The sequence below is a fragment of the Brienomyrus brachyistius genome, chromosome 7 (genome assembly GCF_023856365.1).
Source record: "Brienomyrus brachyistius isolate T26 chromosome 7, BBRACH_0.4, whole genome shotgun sequence".
In the NCBI taxonomy this organism is placed as follows: Eukaryota; Metazoa; Chordata; class Actinopteri; order Osteoglossiformes; family Mormyridae; genus Brienomyrus; species Brienomyrus brachyistius.
Genome location: NC_064539.1, coordinates 30,436,702 through 30,462,741, shown reverse-complemented (window position 1 = coordinate 30,462,741; position 26,040 = coordinate 30,436,702). Strand labels below are relative to the sequence as shown.

The following is a 26,040-nucleotide window of genomic DNA, read 5'->3' as shown; positions in this document are numbered from 1 at the left end:
CCTCGTGTGTGCCACGCCCCCCTGATTATCCGCGTCTGTGCCACGCCCCCCTGATTATCCGCGTCTGTGCCACGCCCCCCTGATTATCCGCATGTGTGCCACGCCCCCTGATTATCCTCGTGTGTGCCACACCCCCGATTATCCACGTGTGTGCCACGCCCCCCTGATTATCCACGTGTGTGCCACGCCCCCCTGATTATCCGCATGTGTGCCACGACCCCTGATTATCCTCTTGTGTGCCACGCCCCCCTGATTATCCACGTGAGTGCCACGCCCCCCTGATTATCCACGTGAGTGCCACGCACCCTGATTATCCGCGTGTGTGCCACGCCCCCCTGATTATCCGCGTCTGTGCCACGCCCCCCTGATTATCCGCGTGAGTGCCACGCCCCCCTGATTATCCACGTGAGTGCCACGCACCCTGATTATCCGCGTGTGTGCCACGCCCCCCTGATTATCCGCGTCTGTGCCACGCCCCCCTGATTATCCGCGTGAGTGCCACGCCCCCCTGATTATCCACGTGAGTGCCACGCACCCTGATTATCCGCGTGTGTGCCACGCCCCCCTGATTATCCGCGTGAGTGCCACGCCCCCCTGATTATCCACGTGAGTGCCACGCACCCTGATTATCCGCGTCTGTGCCACGCCCCCCTGATTATCCGCGTGAGTGCCACGCCCCCCTGATTATCCGCGTGAGTGCCACGCCCCCTGATTATCTGCGTGTGTGCCACGCCCCCCTGATTATCCGCGTGTGTGCCACGCCCCCCTGATTATCCGCGTCTGTGCCACGCCCCCCTGATTATCCGCGTGTGTGCCACGCCCCCCTGATTATCCGCGTCTGTGCCACGCCCCCTGATTATCCGCGTGTGTGCCACGCCCCCTGATTATCTGCGTGTGTGCCACGCCCCCTGATTATCCGCGTCTGTGCCACGCCCCCTGATTATCTGCGTGTGTGCCACGCCCCCTGATTATCCGCGTGTGCCTCCCCAATCATGCCCAGCTGTGTCTGATTATTTCGCCCTGTCTTTTCTCTATATCAGTCCACCTCTTGTCCTGTCCAGGGTCCGTCATTGATGTTAGTGCTGTTATTCTGTCCTGTTCTGCCCGTAGCCGTCTCGCTCCCAATAAAACCCCAGTCTTCCCCGTATTCCGCCTCCCTGCTTCGTCCTTCCCTGCCTCCTTCCTGCCAGCCTGCCCGTCTGCACCCGCGATCTCTGACAAGTAGGTTTGGGGGGGTATCTATTTCTTCACACCATCCTGACATTACACCACAGTGTTTGCTATGTTGACAGTATTTAAAAAGCAAAGTGAAATATTGCAGTATATTAGGCCTAGTTCTACTAGTAAATGCGCTTCAGTTCATAAACCTGAAAATAATGTGTTCAGGTTCAAACATATAAGCCAAATGTGTGGTGACAATGGTGTAAGTGGGAAATTGCCCTCCAAGTCATGCATTATACGTTTTTAAATACAGTCCATTCTGTGCTGGGCGTTTTATTTTGCCTCTGCAGCCGTGCATTTAAAAACATATAATGCACAGTTTGTTGTGCATTAACCTTTACTCTGGAGCAGTGGAAATTTGTCCTGCGGAGTGGGCTAGGTCTGGTGAAGGGGACTGTTAATGCTTCAGCATACCAAGACATTTTGGACAATTCTATGCTTCCAACTTTGTGTGAACAGTTTGGAGAAGGAAGGCCCTTTTCTGTTCCAGCATGACTGTGCCCCAGTGCACAAAGCAAGATCCATAAAGACATAGTTAGGCGAGTTTGGTGTGGAAGAACTTGACTGGCCCACACAGAGCCCTGACCCCATCCCCATCGAGCTCCTTTGGGATGAACTAGAATGGAGACTGCGAGCCAGCCAACATCAGTGCCTGACATCACAAATGCTCTTCTGAATGAATGGGCAAATATTCTCACAGACACAGTCCAAAATCTTGTGTAAATCCTTCCCAGAAGAGCTGTATCTGTTATAGCTGCATTTGGGGAACCAGGTTCATATTGATGCCTAAGGACGCAGAATGGGATGTCATTAAATTAGGTGTAATTGCCAGGTATCCAAATACTTTTGTCCATACAATGTACTTCAAGCACCTGCTGTCCAGCCATGAGTGTAAGCGTACTGCTAACACTGCAAAAGGCATAACCTGTGGCAAACACAGCATAGCGTTAGCACAGTGGTAGCAAAGGCTTAACACAGTGTAACACAGCTTTAGCACAGCATTACCATGGTGTAGCACACATAACTTAGCAGAACGTAAAACAATTGGTTATTCGTATAATTGCACAGCTGAAATTGGAGCAATGAAGATTGTTACTTTTCAGTCCCTGTTATCCTTTATACATATAAGCAGAATCGAGATGATTCTCACAACTGATTATAACTGGTTTAATAATTACTGTAGAAATAAAAACCAGTTGATGTATTAAATATGGTGGGTGCTGTGCTCGCTCACAACTACCCCAGAGGTGACACTGCACAGGTACAAAGAGGCCTGACTCATGGTTACACTGAATAGCGCATCATCAGTACGGCTTATTACTGAGCGTCGTCACGTAGCTACCGTCAGTATGAATGATCCTGTGATGTGCAAGTGCCGGATGGGAAGGAAAAAGGCCACTGATTGGACCTTCACTGCCGCTTGCCACTTATTAAAAAGGGTGCTGATTGGACCATTACCACCATTTCCACTGTTTATAAAGGGTGATGATTGGGCCTTCACTGTCGCTTTCTGATCATTAATGTGGAGGGTTAAGACCGCTTCTATACTCGCAACAAAAAAATCATCTGCTTAATTTTAAGTGTCTCTTTCACGCTTTCTTCTTCCCTCCCTCGTAAACAAGTTCCTGAGATACTTATGCTCTTCTGCTTGAGGCAGTAAAGAGAGGGAAATAACAAACAGAGAGCTTTATTAACTAAACAGAACATAAAGGGGGGGGAGGGGGGGCACAAAATATACTGAGTAAAACTGGGAACTACACTGGGAGAAACCACAGCTACTAACACAGAGTAACAACAGTACATCTTAAGCATACACATCTTAAACCAAATCACTAACTCAAGATTGGATGAAGCAGGTACCTTAATGCAAACAGACATCAAGGCAAAAAAGGGCAGGTAATGACCATAACCAAATCGACCAATCAGGACAGACACGAATAACAGCACTATCCTCTGTGTGGAACAGATCGTAGCACTAGCTAAAAAGTAAAAGCAAAGGTACTTCAGAACTTATGATCTAAGTTACTAAAAGAAGACAGCTGTGCCTAAATTGGGCATTTAATTAATTAATGCAGCAGACATTCCCATTAACACAGAGGGCTTCCTCCTAAAGATTTGTAAAATAATTTAAGTTATGTCACAGGGTTCCTGGCTGGGGTATGCCCGGTACAGGATGCCAGTCCCTGACAGGGCTCCAGGCTGGGGTATGCCCGGTACAGGATGCCAGTCCCTGACAGGGCTCCTGGCTGGGGTATGCCCAGTACAGGATGCCAGTCCCTGACAGGGCTCCAGGCTGGGGTATGCCCGGTACAGGATGCCAGTCCCTGACAGGGCTCCAGGCTGGGGTATGCCCGGTACAGGATGCCAGTCCCTGACAGGGCTCCAGGCTGGGGTATGCCCGGTACAGGATGCCAGTCCCTGACAGGGCTCCAGGCTGGGGTATGCCCGGTACAGGATGCCAGTCCCTGACAGGGCTCCAGGCTGGGGTATGCCCGGTACAGGATGCCAGTCCCTGACAGGGCTCCAGGCTGGGGTATGCCCGGTACAGGATGCCAGTCCCTGACAGGGCTCCAGGCTGGGGTATGCCCGGTACAGGATGCCAGTCCCTGACAGGGCTCCAGGCTGGGGTATGCCCGGTACAGGATGCCAGTCCCTGACAGGGCTCCAGGCTGGGGTATGCCCGGTACAGGATGCCAGTCCCTGACAGGGCTCCTGGCTGGGGTATGCCCGGTACAGGATGCCAGTCCCTGACAGGGCTCCAGGCTGGGGTATGCCCGGTACAGGATGCCAGTCCCTGACAGGGCTCCAGGCTGGGGTATGCCCGGTACAGGATGCCAGTCCCTGACAGGGCTCCAGGCTGGGGTATGCCCGGTACAGGATGCCAGTCCCTGACAGGGCTCCAGGCTGGGGTATGCCCGGTACAGGATGCCAGTCCCTGACAGGGCTCCAGGCTGGGGTATGCCCGGTACAGGATGCCAGTCCCTGACAGGGTTCCTGGCTGGGGTATGCCCGGTACAGGATGCCAGTCCCTGACAGGTCATATACCCTACAGGCAATTTCGGAACACCAATTAGTGTAATGGTATATCTTTGACCTGTGTTAGGAAACCAGAACCGTGATATGGAGAGAACATGTAAACTGTACACACAGAGGAGAAGTGGGATTTGAACCCCCAAGCCTAGACCCACTGTTTGAATGAAAGGACTGAAATGACAATAGTAATGTATCTGCTGAGTATAGCTCAGAGCAGTGTGCTGGGGGTGCCTCAGATTAATAGTACCTCATTTAGAAATATGAAGTTACTGATCTCCCCTTAGTGATGAGCATCCGCTGTGCACCTCTGCACCATTCTCAGCCCCTCTTCCTCAGGGCCATTTTTATGAAAGGTGACAGCAGATTTTTAACATGCATATGATTGACTTTGCAGAAGCAATTTGCCTTAAAGGACTTCCAGTGAACCAATAAAAAATTTTGTTTTGCTGATTTTGGTTACTTGACTATTTGAAAAATATAGAAAAGATTTTGTTTAAGCAGCAAAACTTGAATAAATATTGATCACTGTGACTGAGCCAATGGGAGAGGACACCATGACAAAGCTGGGGGTGGGGGGATCACTGACCGAGCCACTGGGGGGGGGGACATTGTGATAGAGTCATCGGAGGGGCACTGTGACAGAGTGAATGGGGGGGAAGACACTGCGACAGAATCACTTGAGGGGTGCACTGTAGGGGGGCAGTGGGAAGGCACAGTGATGGTATGAATAACAAGATCTATAATTTCAGTGAGATTTCTGATTTTTGTTTTTGTTTTGTCTTAATGAAACACCTGGGTGTTTCTATGAGGTCCTGCCCTCGAAATGTGTTACAAACTGAGGAATCGTCTAGGCATGGCCAGGAAACAGCCATTCTATCAGTATGTGGTTTACTTACAAATTCATGTCCATTTGGAAAACAGCTGACAAAAAGAGGGGATTTCAATAGGCTCATGATTGTCAAAGCAAAAGGAATGATGCATTATCAGTTAGCGCTGGGCTTGTCAGAGATTCATAGATGGAACCCATTCGACATTCAATCACCAATCTTCATTTAGACACAAATTCTAAATATTTATTGTCATCGGAAATGTTATGCTGTTGTGTATGCATGTGCCAAAAACATGTTTGCACAGTCAAATACTGCAGCGAATTACACAAGACTAATGAACGAAATAGAAGCTTAGAAATGATTCTGTTGGTTAACATATGGTTGGTCAGTGCAGCAGCAGCAGAAATGAAGAACAGTAATAAAATATACGGGGAAGGTCATCGTACCAAAGAGATTCATGCATCATTGTGATCAATGCTGATCAATACTGGCCTTTAACCTAAAAAGATCAACTTAAAAAGGACAGATTAATCTTGTGAAATGGGCCCTGCCTGGAAAGAGTTGACTTTCTCTGCTGTTCAAAGTCTCTCAAACCGTCCAGGGGTCTGAGGGAGTCCGGCTATGCATGTTGTGTGGTTTTATTTATAGCAGGTAGTACAACATGCTTAGCCCAGGGGTCACGGCTTCACACGCAGGCACCTGGGCTGTTTTTCCCATGAGCTGCTCGCTCTCTCTAGAGCTGTGAAATTTATCAAAAGCGCAAATAACATATGGAGAATGAGTAAGAGATTACACAATGAATCTCAAAAGAGAACTAGCTTTGAATAAAATTTGAATAAAATCTGAGAACTAAATCATCCTGATCACATGCGAAACAAGGTGACCCGGGCAGAGCTGAAAGGCGTCCCCCACATATGTCATCCAGGGCCAGTGGGACCCCAAAATCCCACATCTGGGTATCTGCTGCTTTCGTGAGTCACTGTAATCAAAGGAAACACATCCTTCAGTCTGTCGGTTTGTTGGTAAAACAAAATGTAGCACAAAGCTGTTACTACCTTGACTGTCCTAGAAAGCCCCCCAAGACAAGGCAGTGGGTAATAGCCCATTAGGGCAGCAGCAAATGGATTTCATTCCCATGACAACCAAGAGAGGCCAGACTTCAGAAATTGCCCCTTTGTTAACATTAAAGCAGGTGGGGTAGCAATTACAGGATATACTCACAGGAAGTAAACATATGGTATATACACTCAGGCAACTATGGTGCACACTGTCAGAATGAAGTGTACCAATTTGTAGCTTGTCACTGTGGCTGTACCCTCAAGGGTCTGCAAATAGGTAATTGTTACTTTTAAGGTACAGAAATGGACTGTGAGGAACATTTCTGTACTATTGTGGGTGCATTAATGATGTTTGTACCTGGGGATGTTCATATATGATCCGTGCTCCATGTCACAGATAGTGGCCAATTTGTAGAAACCGACCAACCAGACTTTTACATCTGATACTGAGTCACAGAGTGCGGTAGAAAAATCCACAGCCCTGGAGGGTTAAGGCCAAACCGTCCCCCATTTAGGAGCATTAGGAGCAGTTAAAAACTCAGATACATACTGAAATACATGAAAATGGACGTCTGTGCTGTCTGTGCTGTCTGTGCATATGTGTTAGCATGTAGCTTCGGTTTGGTAGCCAGTTATATAATATTCAGTGCTTGTTAAAAGCTAAACACTTAAATACTTACAGTAAAAGTTACATTTCAATCAAATAGCCCAGAGAGTGCGACTCCGTCCAACCTGCACTGATTGTGCCGAGAAGAGTTATTGGTAGCACTTCACCTGATGGGGCACAAATAATATAGTATTATATCCATCCATCCATTTTCCAAACCACTTATCCTACTACCGGGTCACGGGGGGTCCGGAGCCTATCCCGGAGGCAATGGGCACGAGGCAGGGAACAACCCAGGATGGGGGGCCAGCCCATCACAGGGCACACTCACACACCATTCATTCACACATGCACACCTACGGGCAATTTAGTAGCTCCAATTAGCCTCAGCATGTTTTTGGACTGTGAGGGGAAACCGGAGTACCCGGAGGAAACCCCACGGCAACATGGGGAGAACATGCAAACTCCACACACATGTGACCCAGGCGGAGACTCGAACCCGGGTCCCAGAGGTGTGAGGCAACAGTGCTAACCACTGCACCACCATGCCGCCCCTAGTATTATATCATTACTTATATATCAAATAACCACAAACTAAGTCTTAGTCACGTACTGATCTCATGTTAATTCCTTATTAATGAATCGTGACGCATGTCTTATTCCAAGTAGTTTGTATTTTTCTTACTGTATCGGTTAATTCTGTAAACCTTTGTAAACTACTGAAGGAATAAGTCATGAATAACAGAAGTGAAACATTAATCTCATGTTTGTTCATCATTAATAAGTTGTGATGCATTTTTATCTCAAGTAGCGACTGTATTTCTTCATGATTTGTACTTCAGCTACCACTACAGCTACAGCTATGACAGTATCTGTGCCCTGTGAAGTGTTACTGAATTACTGAAAGTACTAACAAAAGACAAACTCCGTGACGATCACAGATCCACCAGCTTCCCAGCGAATGACAGCGAGCAACGTGCCATTGTAAGACAATGGCCGTTAGCGTTACAGACTTTACATGAGCGGTACTCAGGGCTAGATTCCACCTTTCGGAGCTAATCAGACCATGCCAGTCCATCAGGCTGGGATTGGCCTGAAAGAAGAAAGAAAACCTGGGATACTGAATCACAGATCGACCCACAAATAAGTTCATTCCCTACAGACGAACAATGTTAGCACCTTCCCAGAACATGGACAGAACTCATCACTCAAATACAAACCACATCTGCTAGCCAACTGAGCCAAGGTCTGACACTCTAACCCAGAACTGAACAAGAGTCATGGTCACATGTGCGCCCTCAATGACCCTATCTCAAGGGAAAAAGAGCAGTCCAGAAAGCCTCCATGTTAGGGAGAGAGGAAGCTGACAGTGACGTGGCCATTGCGGCGTGTGGTAGTGGACAGGATAAGCAGCTCCAGGCCGACATGGACAAATAACATCAAATAACAAAGTAGGAGGAGCCTGATTGGAGTATAAGACTGAAGGATGTCAATACAATGATCACTGAGGTCAGAGAGAACCAGACAGGGCCAATCTTCACCATCCAAAGGGAGGAAGACAGGGCCAATCTCCACCGTCCAAAGGGAGGAAGACAGGGCCAATCTCCACCGTCCAAAGGGAGGAAGACAGGGCCAATCTTCACCGTCCAAAGGGAGGAAGACAAGGCCAATCTCCACCGTCCAAAGGGAGGAAGACAGGGCCAATCTTCACTGTCCAAAGGGAGGAAGACAGGGCCAATCTTCACCATCCAAAGGGAGGAAGACAGGGCCAATCTCCACCGTCCAAAGGGAGGAAGACAGGGCCAATCTTCACCATCCAAAGGGAGGAAGACAGGGCCAATCTCCACCGTCCAAAGGGAGGAAGACAGGGCCTATCTTCACCGTCCAAAGGGAGGAAGACAAGGCCAATCTTCACCATCCAAAGGGAGGAAGACAGGGCCAATCTCCACCGTCCAAAGGGAGGAAGACAGGGCCAATCTCCACCGTCCAAAGGGAGGAAGACAGGGCCAGTCTTCACCGTCCAAAGGGAGGAAGACAAGGCCAATCTTCACCATCCAAAGGGAGGAAGACAGGGCCAATCTCCACCGTCCAAAGGGAGGAAGACAGGGCCAATCTCCACCGTCCAAAGGGAGGAAGACAGGGCCAGTCTTCACCGTCCAAAGGGAGGAAGACAAGGCCAATCTCCACCGTCCAAAGGGAGGAAGACAGGGCCAATCTCCACCGTCCAAAGGGAGGAAGACAGGGCCAATCTCCACTGTCCAAAGGGAGGAAGACAGGGCCAATCTTCACCGTCCAAAGGGAGGAAGACAGGGCCAATCTCCACTGTCCAAAGGGAGGAAGACAGGGCCAATCTCCACTGTCCAAAGGGAGGAAGACAGGGCCAATCTTCACCGTCCAAAGGGAGGAAGACAGGGCCAATCTCCACCGTCCAAAGGGAGGAAGACAGGGCCAATCTCCACCGTCCAAAGGGAGGAAGACAAGGCCAATCTTCACCATCCAAAGGGAGGAAGACAGGGCCAATCTTCACCATCCAAAGGGAGGAAGACAGGGCCAATCTTCACCGTCCAAAGGGAGGAAGACAGGGCCAATCTTCACCGTCCAAAGGGAGGAAGACAGGGCCAATCTCCACTGTCCAAAGGGAGGAAGACAGGGCCAATCTTCACCGTCCAAAGGGAGGAAGACTGGGCCAATCTCCACTGTCCAATGGAAGGAAGACTGGGCCAATCTTCACCGTCCAAAGGGAGGAAGACTGGGCCAATCTTCACCGTCCAAAGGGAGGAAGACTGGGCCAATCTCCACTGTCCAATGGAAGGAAGACTGGGCCAATCTTCACCGTCCAAAGGGAGGAAGACAAGGCCAATCTTCACCGTCCAAAGGGAGGAAGACTGGGCCAATCTCCACCGTCCAAAGGGAGGAAGACTGGGCCAATCTCCACCGTCCAAAGGGAGGAAGACTGGGCCAATCTTCACCGTCCAAAGGGAGGAAGACTGGGCCAATCTTCACCGTCCAAAGGGAGGAAGACAGGGCCAATCTCCACTGTCCAAAGGGAGGAAGACAGGGCCAATCTCCACCGTCCAAAGGGAGGAAGACTGGGCCAATCTCCACTGTCCAAAGGGAGGAAGACAGGGCCAATCTTCACTGTCCAAAGGGAGGAAGACTGGGCCAATCTCCACTGTCCAATGGAAGGAAGACTGGGCCAATCTTCACCGTCCAAAGGGAGGAAGACTGGGCCAATCTCCACCGTCCAAAGGGAGGAAGACTGGGCCAATCTCCACTGTCCAATGGAAGGAAGACTGGGCCAATCTTCACCGTCCAAAGGGAGGAAGACAAGGCCAATCTTCACCGTCCAAAGGGAGGAAGACTGGGCCAATCTCCACCGTCCAAAGGGAGGAAGACTGGGCCAATCTCCACCGTCCAAAGGGAGGAAGACTGGGCCAATCTTCACCGTCCAAAGGGAGGAAGACTGGGCCAATCTTCACCGTCCAAAGGGAGGAAGACAGGGCCAATCTCCACTGTCCAAAGGGAGGAAGACAGGGCCAATCTCCACCGTCCAAAGGGAGGAAGACTGGGCCAATCTCCACTGTCCAAAGGGAGGAAGACAGGGCCAATCTTCACTGTCCAAAGGGAGGAAGACTGGGCCAATCTCCACCGTCCAAAGGGAGGAAGACAGGGCCAATCTCCACCGTCCAAAGGGAGGAAGACAGGGCCAATCTCCACCGTCCAAAGGGAGGAAGACTGGGCCAATCTTCACTGTCCAAAGGGAGGAAGACTGGGCCAATCTCCACCGTCCAAAGGGAGGAAGACAGGGCCAATCTCCACCGTCCAAAGGGAGGAAGACAGGGCCAATCTTCACCATCCAAAGGGAGGAAGACTGGGCCAATCTCCACCGTCCAAAGGGAGGAAGACAGGGCCAATCTTCACCATCCAAAGGGAGGAAGACTGGGCCAATCTTCACCGTCCAATGGGAGGAAGACTGGGCCAATCTCCAGGGGGGAGGGGAACCCAAGTGCCAGACTCACAAAACACAAAATCTACTTTGCCAGGGTGCCGGTAAGCTGGAAACAGAGACAATATTTACTGACCCATCAATCCATCCATCTTATCCTGCTCAAGGTCCAAGAGTAACTTAGAGCCAATAGTTATCAACCCACTTGTTAATTTTGATCTAATTATTGCGGGGTGTGGTGTGATTTCATTGTGAACATGAAAGGATAAGCATGTGGCAAAAAGCAGTATAAATCAATGAAACTTGATAATGAATTAATGTGTGAGTCGTGGCTGGACCCCCCAGCGTGATAAGTAACTGTGAGGGTCATGGCTTAACCTCCCAGTGTAATGAGTAACGAGTAGCTCTGTGGATCATGCCTGGACCCCCCCAGTGTCATAAGCCACTGTGTGTAGATCTCCACATATATCACAATAGGAGAGCAAGGAAAACAAAGCCCCTATTACATGGTGTATTTCTCTATATTTCATTATGTATCTGTCTACAGAATCTCCATGCTGTCAATAACAGTGTGCTAACAATACATGAGTTTACCATGTAAATTAAGCAGTAATAGCTTAGCCTAAACTTCATCATAACACTGGCATGAAATGGACTGAAATGGACACTATTCTAAATCCAGGACAGAGTCTTACTCCACTGATCCGGATAGAGCAGATAGTCTTTCCCCAACTCCGCCCAGCTGGAGCCTTTGCTGAAAGGCAAATTTGTCACGGTTCCTGAGAAGCACTGAGACCGAAACCTACAGTGTCCTCTCTGTCCTCCACTCACATTTCATCCTGATACTCCGCTTTAAGCAACACACCTGCCGAGGAGCCTTTAGATATCTGATGATTGGTGACGTCAAGTGCAATTACAGCTGGGGTTGAATCAGGATCGGACCCAAGTCATTCTTCAGCTCAATATCAGGTCTTGGCGTCAGAATTGACAGCGACCCAAACTGAGTTCTTCATTATCAATTTATCTAAAATGTCGTTCTGTTTTTACACAGATTTCATTTATTTTGATTATATATTGTTTGCTTGCCATTGCACAAAATCAATTGTGCAAAATCAATGAAATAACCATTATCTAAAAAGGAGAGAAGGCATTGATATGCTATTGAACCTCGTAAAACCCCAAAACGTCCCACTGTGCAGAAGCACATCTCCATACACAATATCATGTTTCTAAGGAGAATTTTCAGCAGCCACCTTCTGCTCTCTGTGGAGTTTTCACAATCAGGGAAAGTGGAGATAACTACGGCCAGTTCAATAATAACTAAATCAGCCTGTAACTTGCCATATGAGGCTACCATCCATCCATCCATCCATTTTCCAAACCGCTTATCCTACTGGGTCGCGGGGGGTCCAGAGCCTATCCCAGAAGCAATGGGCACGAGGCAGGGAACAACCCAGGATGGGGGGCCAGCCCATCGCAGGGCACACTCACACACCATTCACGCACACATGCACACCTACGGGCAATTTAGCAACTCCAATTAGCCTCAGCATGTTTTTGGACTGTGGGGGGAAACCGGAGTACCTGGAGGAAACCCCACGACGACATGGGGAGAACATGCAAACATGAGGCTCCCACTGACTACATAATATATCTGCATTAACATGCCAACAAGTCCTCTTCATTCATCCGTCCTCAAAAGAGCCTAACAAGTGTCTTTGTCCTAAGATGACGTGGTAACATTGTCCTGGCTGCTCCGATCAATCAGGACCATGGCCAGAGTTTGAAAAATCGGGGGGTTTAGGACCGGGGGGTGGGGGTCCTCATCATTCACATTATTAATACTGTCCACTTCATAAGCTCTATATATTTTTTTATTAATGAGCTATGGGAAACATTAGCCTAATTTTTTTATTTAGGTTAATATTTAGCTTCAAATTTTATTTGTAGCTCTTAAAAAAATCACTGATGTCCAGACCCATTTGACCTCATCGCTGGCTGCGGTCCTGCTGTCAGCCATGAAGCTAACTGGAATATATTCACTTCACTTCATAGATTTACCTTATCCTGCAAAATACAAAGGTTGGTCTCACAAAACAGAAACAACTGCACCCCCAACAACTTTCAAGCAGACCGGAAGCTTCTGAATCACGTCCTGCAGCCAAAGGTTCGAATAAAGCCCTCAGTACCATGAGTTCAAAGATCTGAGCAAAAATATATCTGTGAGCTGATGCTGTGGAGATCAGCCGCTTTGAAAGATGGTCAGTGTTTTGAAGCCCTGAAGAAACTCAGCTGCAACTGCAATGAGTAAGACATGGGCTGCAGGCTTTTCTCAGAACATTCTAGAAGAAAGGTTTATGCGACAATATACAGCTGTTTAAGAATGTCCGTCCGTCCATCCATACATCCACTCATCACCATTTAGTCAATCCTGGGTCAACCTGCATAATAATGATCAAAAAAATAACAATAATCCTCAAAAACATGGACTTTGCCAAAATGTATCTCCACTCCAGACATCCCTTCCAACCTTCTCCAGTGTTCAAACGCAGTAACAGATAAAGGAAGTTGTTGTTTTATTCATACCCTGATTAATGAAGTGTATAACCAGGAATAATGGAACATTACAGTTTAACCTAGGTGGCTAATGAGTATGTGAAAATGCCGAAACAAATTCCTTTTTGTTTCAGAAATAAAATAATGCGTCTATCATCACTGAAAACACCAAACTAGACAGGTATCATCAGAGTGTGTACATATAGGGTAGGGCGCAATAGATACTGACTTACATGAAAAATATGGTTCAAATATCTTAATCCCACATTCTTTGTGGATTTGTGTGATGATGTAACAGAATATTATTAAGCTTGTAACTGGCCAAACCCCCCCAAGTTAAGGATAACACTCACAGAGTGACACTTCAGGGAGCCCATTGTGTTGAGCACCTGGATCAACTGGTTTGGCAGCATAATTAACTTTAATCAAACATTCATATTTACAGAGCTGGACATTTTCTGAAATATTTCCTCAAAGAAAAAGCACACACCCTTCCACGGATCATGGCTGAAATATCCGATTTCAGTCCCAGATGAATGTAATGAGCAGCTGCTATTTCCCACTCTATTGTGTGCAGAACAAGACAGCAGTAGGTGCTCAGTGAAGATGATCATCAAACTACAGTCAGAGGTCTATGCTGCCTGGTCATAGGAATGAACATCCACAGAAATCACTGTTTATTATCACTCTGCCTGAACACCATGTCTGTAGTTCAGGAGGAGACCAGAAAGGCTGAATCATATAGCTCTGTGTGCATACAGCCATTGGTGGGTGAGCCTTTCCCCATGTGCCGTCTGTACCATTTCGGTGGGTGAGCCTTTCCCCATGTGCCGTCTGTACCATTTCAGTCGGTGAGCCTTTCCCCATGTGCCGTCTATACCATTTCGGTGGGTGAGCCTTTCCCCATATGCCGTCTGTACCATTTCAGTCGGTGAGCCTTTCCCCGGGCGCCATCTGTACCATTTCAGTCGGTGAGCTTTTCCCCGGGCACCGTCTGTACCATTTCAGTGGGTGAGCCTTTCCCCATGTGCCGTCTGTACCATTTCAGTGGGTGAGCCTTTCCCCATGTGCCGTCTGTACCATTTCAGTGGGTGAGCCTTTCCCCATGTGCCGTCTGTACCATTTCGGTGGGTGAGCCTTTCCCCATGTGCCGTCTGTACCATTTCGGTGGGTGAGCCTTTCCCCGGGCACCGTCTGTACCATTTCAGTCGGTGAGCTTTTCCCCGGGCACCGTCTGTACCATTTCGGTGGGTGAGCCTTTCCCCATGTGCCGTCTGTACCATTTCAGTCGGTGAGCCTTTCCGATGATAAAAGACATATCTTACAAATGACGTAGCATTAAGAATGGTTCGGGAAACTCGCTCAGTGATGTTACTGTCTTCATGAAAATCCTGCGGTGTCTGTGAATGATGACCTGTGAACAGTGCATTAGAGCAACAAAGATTCCCAAGTAAAAACATATTTCCTGCATGACAAATAAGTATAAACCCCTGAAGTACAAACCATCAGTACTGCGTCTGTCTGCAATGGGACGGTCTTAGTGTTAAGCATCAGTCATGTTTCCAAGCCCCACGAGGTGCCCTTCTCAACGACCCCATGGGTACGCAGGTTTGGGTTTGGAGTTTTAGTGGGTCTCTGTCATGCCTCCATTTGAGATTAATCTCAATGCCATTTATAGCATTTTTATTTTTAAAGTATAACAGTACATTTAAGGCCAGAGGCCATGTGTGAGTGCTTTTTGCAATGGCCTTCACCCACTGAGCTGAACAAAGCTCTTACACACACTCTGCCAAGGGCACACAAAGTACACAAAGCTGCAGCTCAAACAGAAAACACACACAAACAAAAGAGGCTGCCATTTAAAATGCTGGTTGTACAGCATGCAGCCAGAAGAGAGAAATCAGGAACGGCGATTCTGTGCTGGACACAGTAGCACTATAATCAAGCTCTAAAGCACCTTTATGCAGACGTTTGGACCCAGGGGATTGCCTCCCCTCCCCCCCCCAAGCCAGATTTTACATTTAATTTTACATATTCAAGGGCCCCTGTCTAGTGCTAGGCCCGGTGAATCTGTCAGGGTGTCCATGCCCCTCAGACGGCCCTGTTCTCTCCCCCAGGAATGAACCTTTTATTACACACACTGAGCAGACTGAGGGCGGGAGCCCAGCGGTGATTCTCCTTCTGCTGTTTCACAACCGCCGTATAACCTCATTTTACAGTGTCCTTCCATCCACCAAGAAGCCAGAAACTCCTAAATCCAAGGCCAGTCTTTTAACTGTGGAAGGATGAAGACTATCTGCACCCTGGAGGGAGGGAAGGGAAGGAGGGAGACAGACAGACAGACAGGCTCTGCTAAAAACACGTCCACTTTCATTTTTCCATCATTAAGAAATTTCCAAAGGCTTTCCAACTTAGGAAGTCACTCAGTAATTCTTATCAGAGATGCAAAATATTGGATTTTCACCAATATTCGATACGCCGAAATTTTTGAACATGTTTTAGCAGATGCTGCTACCAATATATACATATCTTTGTTTTATTTCATCGAAGAGAACACCAAGTCTGTTTTGTACTAGAAATAACCTCTTATTGTGGTGGTCTAGGGGGTGGCATGGTGGTGCAGTGGTTAGCACTGTTGCCTCACACCTCTGGGACCCGGGTTCGAGTCTCCGTCTGGGTCACATGTGTGAGGAGTTTGCATGTTCTCCCCATGTCGTCGTGGGGTTTCCTCCGGGTACTCCGGTTTCCCCAAAAACAGTCCAAAAACATGCTGAGGCTAACTGGAGTCACTAAATTGCCCGTAGGTATGCATGTGTGAGTGGATGGTCTGTGAGTGTGCCCTGTGATGGGCTGGCCCCCCATCCTGGGTTGTTCCCTGCCTCATGCCCATTGCTTCCGGGATAGGCTCCGGACCCCCAGCGACCCAGTAGGATAAGCGGTTTGGAAAATGGATGGATGGATGTGGTGGTCTACTTGTTGTAGACCTTTGCCATTGAATGTAAAGACTTCTAGGTAGCACTTTTCTTGAAGGGGCACAAATACTATAGTAGTATTCACTTATTTGATATATTAACTAAGCAGAAACTCCTACATACATACTCCATCATGTTCCTTCATCAATCAATCAAAACATTAGTATCACTCACTCATTTCAAGGTTTATTCAGTGTAATCATAAAGCCTGCCCACTCATGTCAGCTGACCTCTGCCCTGGCTAATTTAATTACCATCAACAGATGCTGTTATGCATGCTAACGAAGATGAATTTCACACAGCCTTTACAGCAACAGCACGGGCTGATTTCTGGAACCAGACGAAATTGGATAACATCTGCTGAAATTCAAATTCTCCCTTTTTAGTACACTTACGATATCTAAGAGTGAAGGTAAGGCTGGAGATCACACTCCAACTGTGGCCAATGAGAGGAAAGCACAACGGCTCTAGGCCACGGGAAATTAATGATGGCTATTAATTATTATTCATAATTTATTGTTACCGACATGAGACCCAGGAACACGGAACTTAACGGGTCTTCAAACCAAGTGCAGAAAGAAGAGAGTAACAAGACCGGAGGACCATTACAACCTGGGGAGAATGCAACAGACCAGCCGAAGGCCAATATGAGATAAAGTGGATGGGATTCAGACCATCTTATTCAATTAATACTGAGTAAAAACATAAACACAACAATGAGAGGCACACTTGCCACCTCCCTGAATGGAACAATTACACTATATTTGCTTGATTCAGTAACATGCCGTCAGGTCTGATGTAAAACCTGAACACTGAGACTGTAGTAAAACGCTGCTACCAGCTAGCAAACGGTGTTTCCTCTGTACAAAGGAAAAATGTGAGGTAGGACTGGCAGCTCAAAGGAAACACTGCATTGGGGGTCAGTGAATTTCATGCCTACTTACCTCCGTGCCAGGACACTCCGCCTGGCAGCATTTTACTGAAGGTGGTTCCCTAACAGCTTTATGCCGAGATGTACTGTACACCTCACTTCTACCTCGCTGTGGATAAAAGCTAAATAAAAAATGTAAATGTAGCTGTGGAAAAAAGGCATATGGAAATATATAAAGAAAGACAATGTTATTTAAATGTCATTTAAACACTGACATTTGTGTTTCTATAGTACCAGCTTACAATCAGTTCACTACCTCTGCGGGAAACTCAAAAATCCTCTGGCAGAAATGTGATGGAACTTTATTCAGAGGCATTTGTTAGAGTGCCATGTTACAGAAAGCCCTCACACTGCTTGAATACACATTATATTATGGTCACAGCGAGGTTCCATAACCTCAGAAAGCCCCAAGAATTCCTTTAACTGCAGACAGTTGGGGAAGCGTCAGACTTCACCGAATGCCTCCTCTACCGAAGGACCGAAGTACAGCTTGCAGAACATCACTAATATGAACAAAAGCCACATTCCTTCCTGCCTAAGGCTCCCTACTAACCTACAGCAAAACATCTCTTTACTCACTCATCAGAACCATGTTTGAGAGGCCATATCTCTGATGGTGCAAATCTTAGCCGGTTACTAGTATCCCGGATAATACAGCTGAAACATATTTACTGCAGGCGGCGTCCATGAACTCGGTTACTGAAAAGGCTTGAGAGATTCGAAATATCAAGTGAAGCCCCTGAGATTTTAACTCTTTCTAGACTAAGACAGACAATCTATAGAGCACAGAAAAAAACAATTCTCATGCCAATCAAAAAATTAACCCAGCATCTTCTAAGGTATTTCAACTACAGTTAAGTCTTCGAGATCCAGCACATATTTTTAATAAGACATGTAACAATGCATTATGTAATAATGCCACATGTAATAATTCAACAGAATGTAACAAACTGAATGATGATAATAACAATTATAATAGGGTAATGTTGCAATATAAAATTATGCAATCTGTAACATTTTGCAGTTATTACATATTGTGGTATTATTACATAGTGCATTATTATGCATTATGCAATAACATCACATTTCGTGATGAAAATTTGTTGGTATTGAGAAATTGACTATTATTTCAAAATGACTGTGCATTTACAGACACCACTCGCCCATCTGCCCCAGCCACAGGAGAAGGGCAGGGTAGCAGCCCTGTTCATGCATATACACACCCAGGAGAGATATCCCAGCTTTCTGGCCAAACCTCTTTATACGAACAGCCATGGTGGTGCTTAAAACCACCGTAAACCAAGTAATTAATCCCAGTTTGTTCCAATAAAATATAGTTTATGTTTGGACGAGCATCAGCCATGCAGATGAAGCTCGACTTCCGGCCATAGCAGACGAACAGGCCCGAGTTTACAGGCAGCACTCAAAGAGCCAGACAGACATCGGAAAAGCGAAACTCTAAGCCCTGCAGAGTTTATATATGTTCCACCTCCCAGACAAGCCCAGAGCGGCTCTGCCAACCTGCCCACATCTGGCTCCTGAAGCACCTGACCTCCCTACCCCCCCCAGACCATCTGCTTTCCACCTCATTTGTACAGCAGTCTGGCAGCTTGACAGGACAGAGCAGACCCATTCACTGACGCTTTGGGGGGTGGTGCTCATTTCTGACACTGGTATGGTGTCCAGAGCTCAGCCCCACCAAAACCCTGAATGGGGCATGACCTCTGCCATAAGCAAGATGACAGTTTGTTCTATACACAAGTCATGATCAATTCAGGGTTACAGATATGAGTAATAGACACGCAGTTCACAGGTTAAACAGCCAGTAGGTAGCGCTTCCAGGTTGCTGTGTATCTGTGCCTTTTTAAGTCAAGGATTCATCTGTGTATGAACAATCATTACCAGGACAGATTAGAGGACTTGGAAAAGGCTGCTTCTATAAAGAACTTTTTAAAGGATCAGCATACAGTGCAGAGGTGTTTGGGGAAACCCTGCAACGCACGCGCGCGCACGCACGCACGCACGCGGCAGCAAGATGGACCAATAAGAAACATTCATTTTAATGAAAGAACTAGCTGCATGAGGCCTTGTCCACAGTCACTGGTATTTTTAGAAAGTGTTTCTCCTCCTTACTAAAAAAATCTGTCCCCATGAAAACAAACTGTCAAGAGCGTGCCATACCAGCAGGTGGCAATATAACAGTAAAGCTATGTTGGCCAATCAGAAGCATTATTACTAGTTCTGCTAGGTTAAACAGCCAATGTAAACGGCACACATTCTGATGTTAGAACAAAAAATGGTTTCCCTGTCTAAACATCAATACTGTAAAGTTTCTGAAAATCTTCACCCGACAGATTTTTTTCAATGACCTAAAACACCATTTGCGTGTGGATGAAAGGCCAAAACGGCTAGAAAAAAGGCTACTTATAAAAAATGTTAAAATACCTGTGCATATGTAGACAAGGCCTGAAACTACCAAAGTAAACTGAATGACAGAGCCTCTAAGGGGCCAGGGTTGGGAAATATTAGCGATTTAGTGAGTCACCTTGTGACTTCCATACACAATATGCACTCACTTGCTGCTCTGACATGTTAAAGATCCTTTGTTTGAACTAGATATAGAATTGATATAGTTTTGATCAGTATAGGACTGATACAATTAATGCTTAATTGCAATATTCATTACCATAATATTGTGATACAGATGTACATAACCCTCACAAAATGTCCTACCCAGCCCCCATAGGGGAGCTGTACTAAGCTACATGCATAAAATGAGAGGCAACTGCCATCTAGTGTAGGAGATGTGCTATAAAATGCTAGCAGAAACAAAGCAGAGCATCTGCTATCATGCTTTTCACCAGTATAGCTGCAGAAGATAGATACAAATATTGCATATTTATTAAATTTGAAGAATACATAAGGCAACCCCCCCCACACACACACACAGTCCAGACAAATGGATCAGTTCAGGTTCAAGCCAATGCAGGAAAGTCCTCTGGGTCTTCAGGATTGGGTACCACAACCTGAGTCAATAAGAACCAATAAAAGGAAAGGCATGGATCAATCCCATAGCAATTCCCAATCCAATCCTCAAACGTCCACGTGGACCATCAGTGGGTTCCCAATGGAGCAGACTGGGAAACATTAATCCAACAGGACCACCCGTAAAGGTGAGCTTTCCCATAACCCAAATATATAAAACTTGTGATGCATTTAGCCTTTACAGGGGTTCATACCGTATCTGATGGTAACGGAGGCCCTTCATCAAGACAAGGGACAGATCCACCAGCACGACCACACACAGCCACGCAGACGAAGTTGATATCTAGCTGGGAGGTGATGTTGGCAGCACGACGAGGGCGAGGAGCCCCATCCTCTTCCTCACAGACACCACTGCTCAGGCCCTGACCGGGGTAGGGGTACATACACGAGTCCTCGCACCACAGCACCAATTACTCCGAGCCCCGCAGATGGTGCAGCTTACCTCAAGGTGTCTGGACTTATGGATGACAATGGCCTTTACGGGAAGGCCAGTATCTGCCTTTCGCAGCTGCAGCTCCTGCTTTGGTCTGCTCTGCTCCTGCAAGACCTTCCACTCATCCAAGGAAATCTCCACTGCACCTTCATCCACTGGAATCTCATCAAGCTCCATGGTACTATGGGGAAGGGAGGCAATATGAGGCTACAAGCCAACCCTGCCTGTTGCTATACATCCATGAGCATGACAGGACACCCACCATTTCTCCTCTTCCTCCAAAGCATTCAGGGCCACTTCCTCACCAGCAGCTGCATCTGTAAGGGCCCTAACCATTAAACAAAAGAAATGCCATTGATCGCATGGGAATCAGGTTCAATCACCATTCAGACTGAGCATAGGAAGCCTCAGTGTGTGTATGGGCAGCCCATAATCCTGTGGTCTTACCTCATTGGGTCCTTCACAGAACCCCAGTTCCAAGATCCAGTCCCTCCTCTCTTTTCCTCTGGTCTGACACTCCTAAACATGTTGCAGTACAACTACAGGAGACCGAATGCTAGCATGCCACACCATGATCCGCAGTGTTAGGAGACCTTGCTTCAGATAAGCCCTGGTCAAGTAGTGCTGCAGACACTGAACATGCAAACATTAACTCTTTGGCTTGGCCAGAATTTAGTCCTACTGGCATTAATCTGAAGAGCAAAGCAGACAACCCCAACAGTGTAAAAAGGGACTCACGCTCGGTCACTCCCACTGTGACGGTCAAACTCCCTTTTGCCTCGCTGATCAAAGCCATCGTTGCTGCGGGGGGGGCCTCCTAGCTTACCCCCACGATCTCTTCCCACCCGACTGCCCCCATATCCCCAGCCACCTTGGTCCCTCCGATTTCTGAATTAGAGATCAGCATTTGACAGGTGACACCTCAGCCATCTAGGAACCTGTAGGCAAGCTGCAGAACAGCCAGCCAGCTTCAGGTAACACACAGATCTCACTTTTCCGCAGACAGCTCCAGAGATGCCTTGTTTACAGGGACCTGGTGGGTCTGGAATGACACACATCTCTCCTCTCGCGCTCCTGAACAAGGAACAATTATGGTTTTCAAAATACATGAAGACAGACAAGAGCCACCTGAATGCCAACTGCAAGCCAGTTACACAGAAGACAGTACCCACAGCTCTGGGATCAGAAGAGCATTACTGAAATTAAGATCAAGGGGTAGATTTTATGGCAGGAATTAAGAGAAAACAAAATACAGTAGGTGACCAAGTTTACAAAGTGCACAAAATAATCAAAAAGCGTTTTGGTCATGTTTCATGCCGTGCTAGCAACTAGAGCGATAAATTCTCTTAAATACACAATTGTGGTCATGCATTGTTCATGTGATCGTCAAATAACTATTCCGCTAATCCTTGCCTAAAACAAAATCCACCCATTTTCTGAACCCATTAGTGCTACATATGACGTGGACCCTATCCTGGCAGCTAGCGGCACAAAGGCAAGCAATAACCCAGACTGGGGCGCTAAAAAGTAAGCCTGATCACTGGATTTACGTTTCCAGTACACTGGAGTTAATATGCACACAGTGCAATGGCCAGGAATCACCTTTAAAGCCGAGGCTGATAATAAGCAGCCCGGTGAAGCCCCATATTCCAAGGTACTTGAGTCATACCATAGCAGGGTTGGCAACTCGCAAGAAATCTTAAGGGAGATCCACATAATGCCATTGCAAACCTTCAATTAACTACATTAAATGCGTTGGGGTAGTTCACAAACCCTATACACAGTACTTACAAGATAAAACTGATACATGTAAATGCGTGTGCATACTTGTCTCGATCTGAAAATCTCACCCCAGCCAGCTCACCAGAATTGGCAATTCTGCCACAAACGTCACCATTAAGTCAAACTTTTAGATACGCTTTATGCCTCTAACGGAAAGAATGTTTACAGTTAAGAAGAATGCAACGCTTCCGTGAGCCTGTAAAAGCCCTTGCAGAGGATTTGCCCGTGATTTCACCTACAGCTAAGGATGAAGGCGCTAGCGCAGGGTGTCGTACTTCGATCTCCGTCTACGCAGTGGGACTCAATTATAGAGGCACGTATCCACGTAGGTCTTTGAAAACGACGCTATATGAGCGCGTTCGCGTAACCTGCGGCGTACGTCATATGACCGACATCACTGAAATCCCGTCAGCTCAGACACCAGGGAGGCCGAGCCAATTAAAATGTGGAAGGGGCGGGTCTAATCTCACGGGCGGCAGGTGCACTAGTGACTCCACTACATTATGTGAACACGAAGGAGCCGTATGGGCTTCTCGCCGGTACGGGAAATGCTGCGTACCCCGTAAGATACCTATCCCACGACAGGCCTGTACCAGCAGCTGTATTATGAAACAAAAGCACTGGTATAATCAGTTCGGCGTTACCGGTGGCATTTGCTGCGAGTGAATGGCCTCCGCCGTGCCCCTCCCGCTTGGCCTCTCTCTTGCCGGCCGCCTTCCTCGCCTGGGACTCGCGAGGCAAACGGAAGGGGTCCGCATCGCTGTCTGATGGCTTATTATGGAAGCGGTTAGTCCCGGCGCACCCAAAGCCGGTGTCGCGAAGGACGGCCGCCTCGTCAATGACCCGCATCATTCTGCAGTTATGTGCAGCCTGTCGATTAGACTAGACCGCAGTACACCTCAACACCCCGCCGCCATTAGCGTGTTAGAGCGGCTGCTTTATACTGCCGGTGTGAAGCCAGAACCCCGCCCTCGCACCCTCACCACCTGCAAAGTGATGCAGTCAACATGATTCACTCCGTTATTAGCTATCATTGTGTAAGTCTGTTATTTGGAATGTTCTTATACAAATATGAGAATATGCACGTCTAAATTGGTAATATGTTGATATGAATAATATTCAGCGTAGCAGACTAGTGTTCGAGACCAGCGTGCATTTAAGCAAGTAGTAATCTTACAAGGTACATTTGTGCCCTTGAGAGGTAAAGTGGGCTATCCCACATGTCAGTCAAAAATGAGTTTAGTGTCCAGTATTAATTATTGGTCTATCTATCTTTTAAATATACCGAGATCTGTGCTAACTATGATATATCTATTGTAGGATATAGGCACACTGATTTTCTGAAAAAAAATTCAACTTTGGAGCTCAAAACTTTGTTTTTGTGGGATAGCCCACTTTACCTCTCAAGGGCACATTTACGTACAGCTGTAGGATACAATTAGCTTGCCCTTGAGGGTACAGCCCCTACTGTAGAGGGGCTAGAGGTTGGGGGTGTGTGCGAGTAAGGATTAGATAGGGGAGAGGGGGGTGTCCAAAGAATGCATCAATGTCATTTTTTTGTATGGTCCTTCCCCATTTATGTGCATGTTTATCTTAACTAGTCAAGTGTTATAATGAGTATATGTTTATTACTAGCGTTAAAATTCTAATGTAATAACTTTTTGTTTGTTTACTGGTGTTTAGTTTTCAGAAGTTTGGGATCTGGTACATTATATAGATTTCATGTACACTCCACTGGTAATTGGAGTTGCTAAATTGCCCGTAGGTGTGCATGTGTGAGTGAATGGTGTGTGAGTGTGCCCTGCGATGGGCTGGCCCCCCATCCTGGGTTGTTCCCTGCCTCGTGCCCAGTGCTTCCGGGATAGGCTCCAGACCCCCCGCGACCCAGTGGGATAAGCAGTTTGGAAAATGGATGGGTGGATGGATACACTCCACTGTGGGGCAGTTTTTGTGTGTGTACAGTCAAAAGCAATATAGGGAGCAGTAACATTTGATATCAGAATAAAATCAGAGTGGGGTCTGTGTGTATGTCTGTTTGACATTACATAATAGTTTCTTACTTATACCACTGCTGTTTCTGTTGTGGTTCTTACTGTTATGTCACAGAAAGTGTTGATCATAGTGCAAATAAGAACTTATTAAAGAGAATATAAAGGTCACATTAAGACATGGACATGAAGATAATCAATGCAGCTAACTGCCTGACTGCTGGAGAAACATTATGCAAATTGGCATGTAAGTCGAATGTGCAATAAATTAATAGGTATAGTTTCATAGCTACGTGTCACAACTAGGATTCAGAGGATTTGGGTAAAACAAAGTTATTGGCATTTATATTTGCAATTGATCCATCCAGCAATTCTACAAAGTATAATGGTGAAAAATCACTCTGTCACCCCCATGGGAATTGAACCAGTAACCTTCTGATAATTAGTATGTCTCATTCCCCCCCCTCCCTCTTTCTGCTGGTGCAAAACACACTGATTCTATTGGTTGATCAAGTAAACTGGTGGTTTGTTTTCTGGGGAGCTGCAAACTGACATCTGACTGAATGAGAGGACTAGCAAACTTCTGCTCAAAGTGAGGTGAAAAGGATTAACTAAATCAGAGCAGGTCATACTGCATTTTCCAAATGAAGAAGTATTTTATTTACACAGTTTACTTCACAGTTTTTCAATTAGCAGTAACCGAGAGTGGATCAGTCAGAAGAATGACGTTGTGTGCCTGTCAGATCTTTTGAAATACTTCACAAACATGTTATGATGCCACTAATCTTCTTTCCGATCAGATTTGGTCCAGTACCAAAAATGTTTGCAAACATGAGTGTTTACGCTGAGTGTGGTGGTAGGTAGGTTGGTATACTGTGATACTACATACAATTTTTATGTGAGTTTACAGTAAATCCAAGTTTTAGAGGTGGGTATAGACCATATACATGCATTTAGCCACCCCTACATTTATGGTTGAGTGCTATAACGACGATTAGAAAGGGTTTATTGTGCAAGGAAGTTGAGAAAACATTAGGCATTTCAAATCCTTCTCTCTCTCTCCCCGTGTGTGTGTGTGTGTGTGTGTGTGTGTGTGTGTGTGTGTGTGTGTGTGTGTGTGTGTGTGTGTGTGTGCCACAGGGACAGAATAACCATGTCCAGAAACAAAATTAAGTAACTGTAGGGATTCGTCACATATCATTTTGCAAACGCCTCCCGCTGGCAGCAGCACCGGTATCTGAGCACCGGAGCTCCAGATGAGTTTGGGCTTGTTGGATGCTGCCCCAGGCTCCACAAGCACAAACCAGTCCAGCCGGCTTAGGTCGGCTCCTCCCGCTGATCTTCTCTACTGACACTGACACAAAAAAATATAAATAGATTTATAATATAAAAGTACGATACACATAACCGTGAAACTGAATCAATTGCAATTAGGCCTGTTGACAGGACACTATTTGTCCTACCTGTGCGATCGTCATTTGTTCTGTTTTGTTTTTCTTTTTTAATATAAATATTGTTGTAGCCCCTGCGGAGTATTTCAGAAGCCGTTGAACGTACCAACCGGACACAATAAGGGTGATCAGCCTTTACCGGCAGGGTCACATCTGAAAGCACCGCGGGCAAACAGCGTCGCACCTA

General features: G+C 46.8%; 1 protein-coding gene across 1 annotated transcript; it reads right to left on the bottom strand.

Moving 5' to 3' along the window:
• Positions 1–20,037: 20,037 nt before the first annotated feature.
• LOC125746777 (intracellular hyaluronan-binding protein 4-like) lies at positions 20,038–23,348 on the bottom strand. The gene is made up of 8 exons (XM_049021227.1): positions 23,059–23,348; positions 21,625–21,706; positions 21,371–21,520; positions 21,080–21,151; positions 20,895–20,960; positions 20,642–20,813; positions 20,394–20,561; positions 20,038–20,180 (listed from the first exon to the last, which is right to left on the bottom strand). The coding sequence occupies exons 1-8, from the start codon at positions 23,264–23,266 to the stop codon at positions 20,130–20,132; spliced, it is 969 nt and encodes a 322-aa protein (XP_048877184.1). The 5' UTR covers positions 23,267–23,348; the 3' UTR covers positions 20,038–20,129.
• Between the last annotated feature and the right edge of the window lie 2,692 nt (positions 23,349–26,040).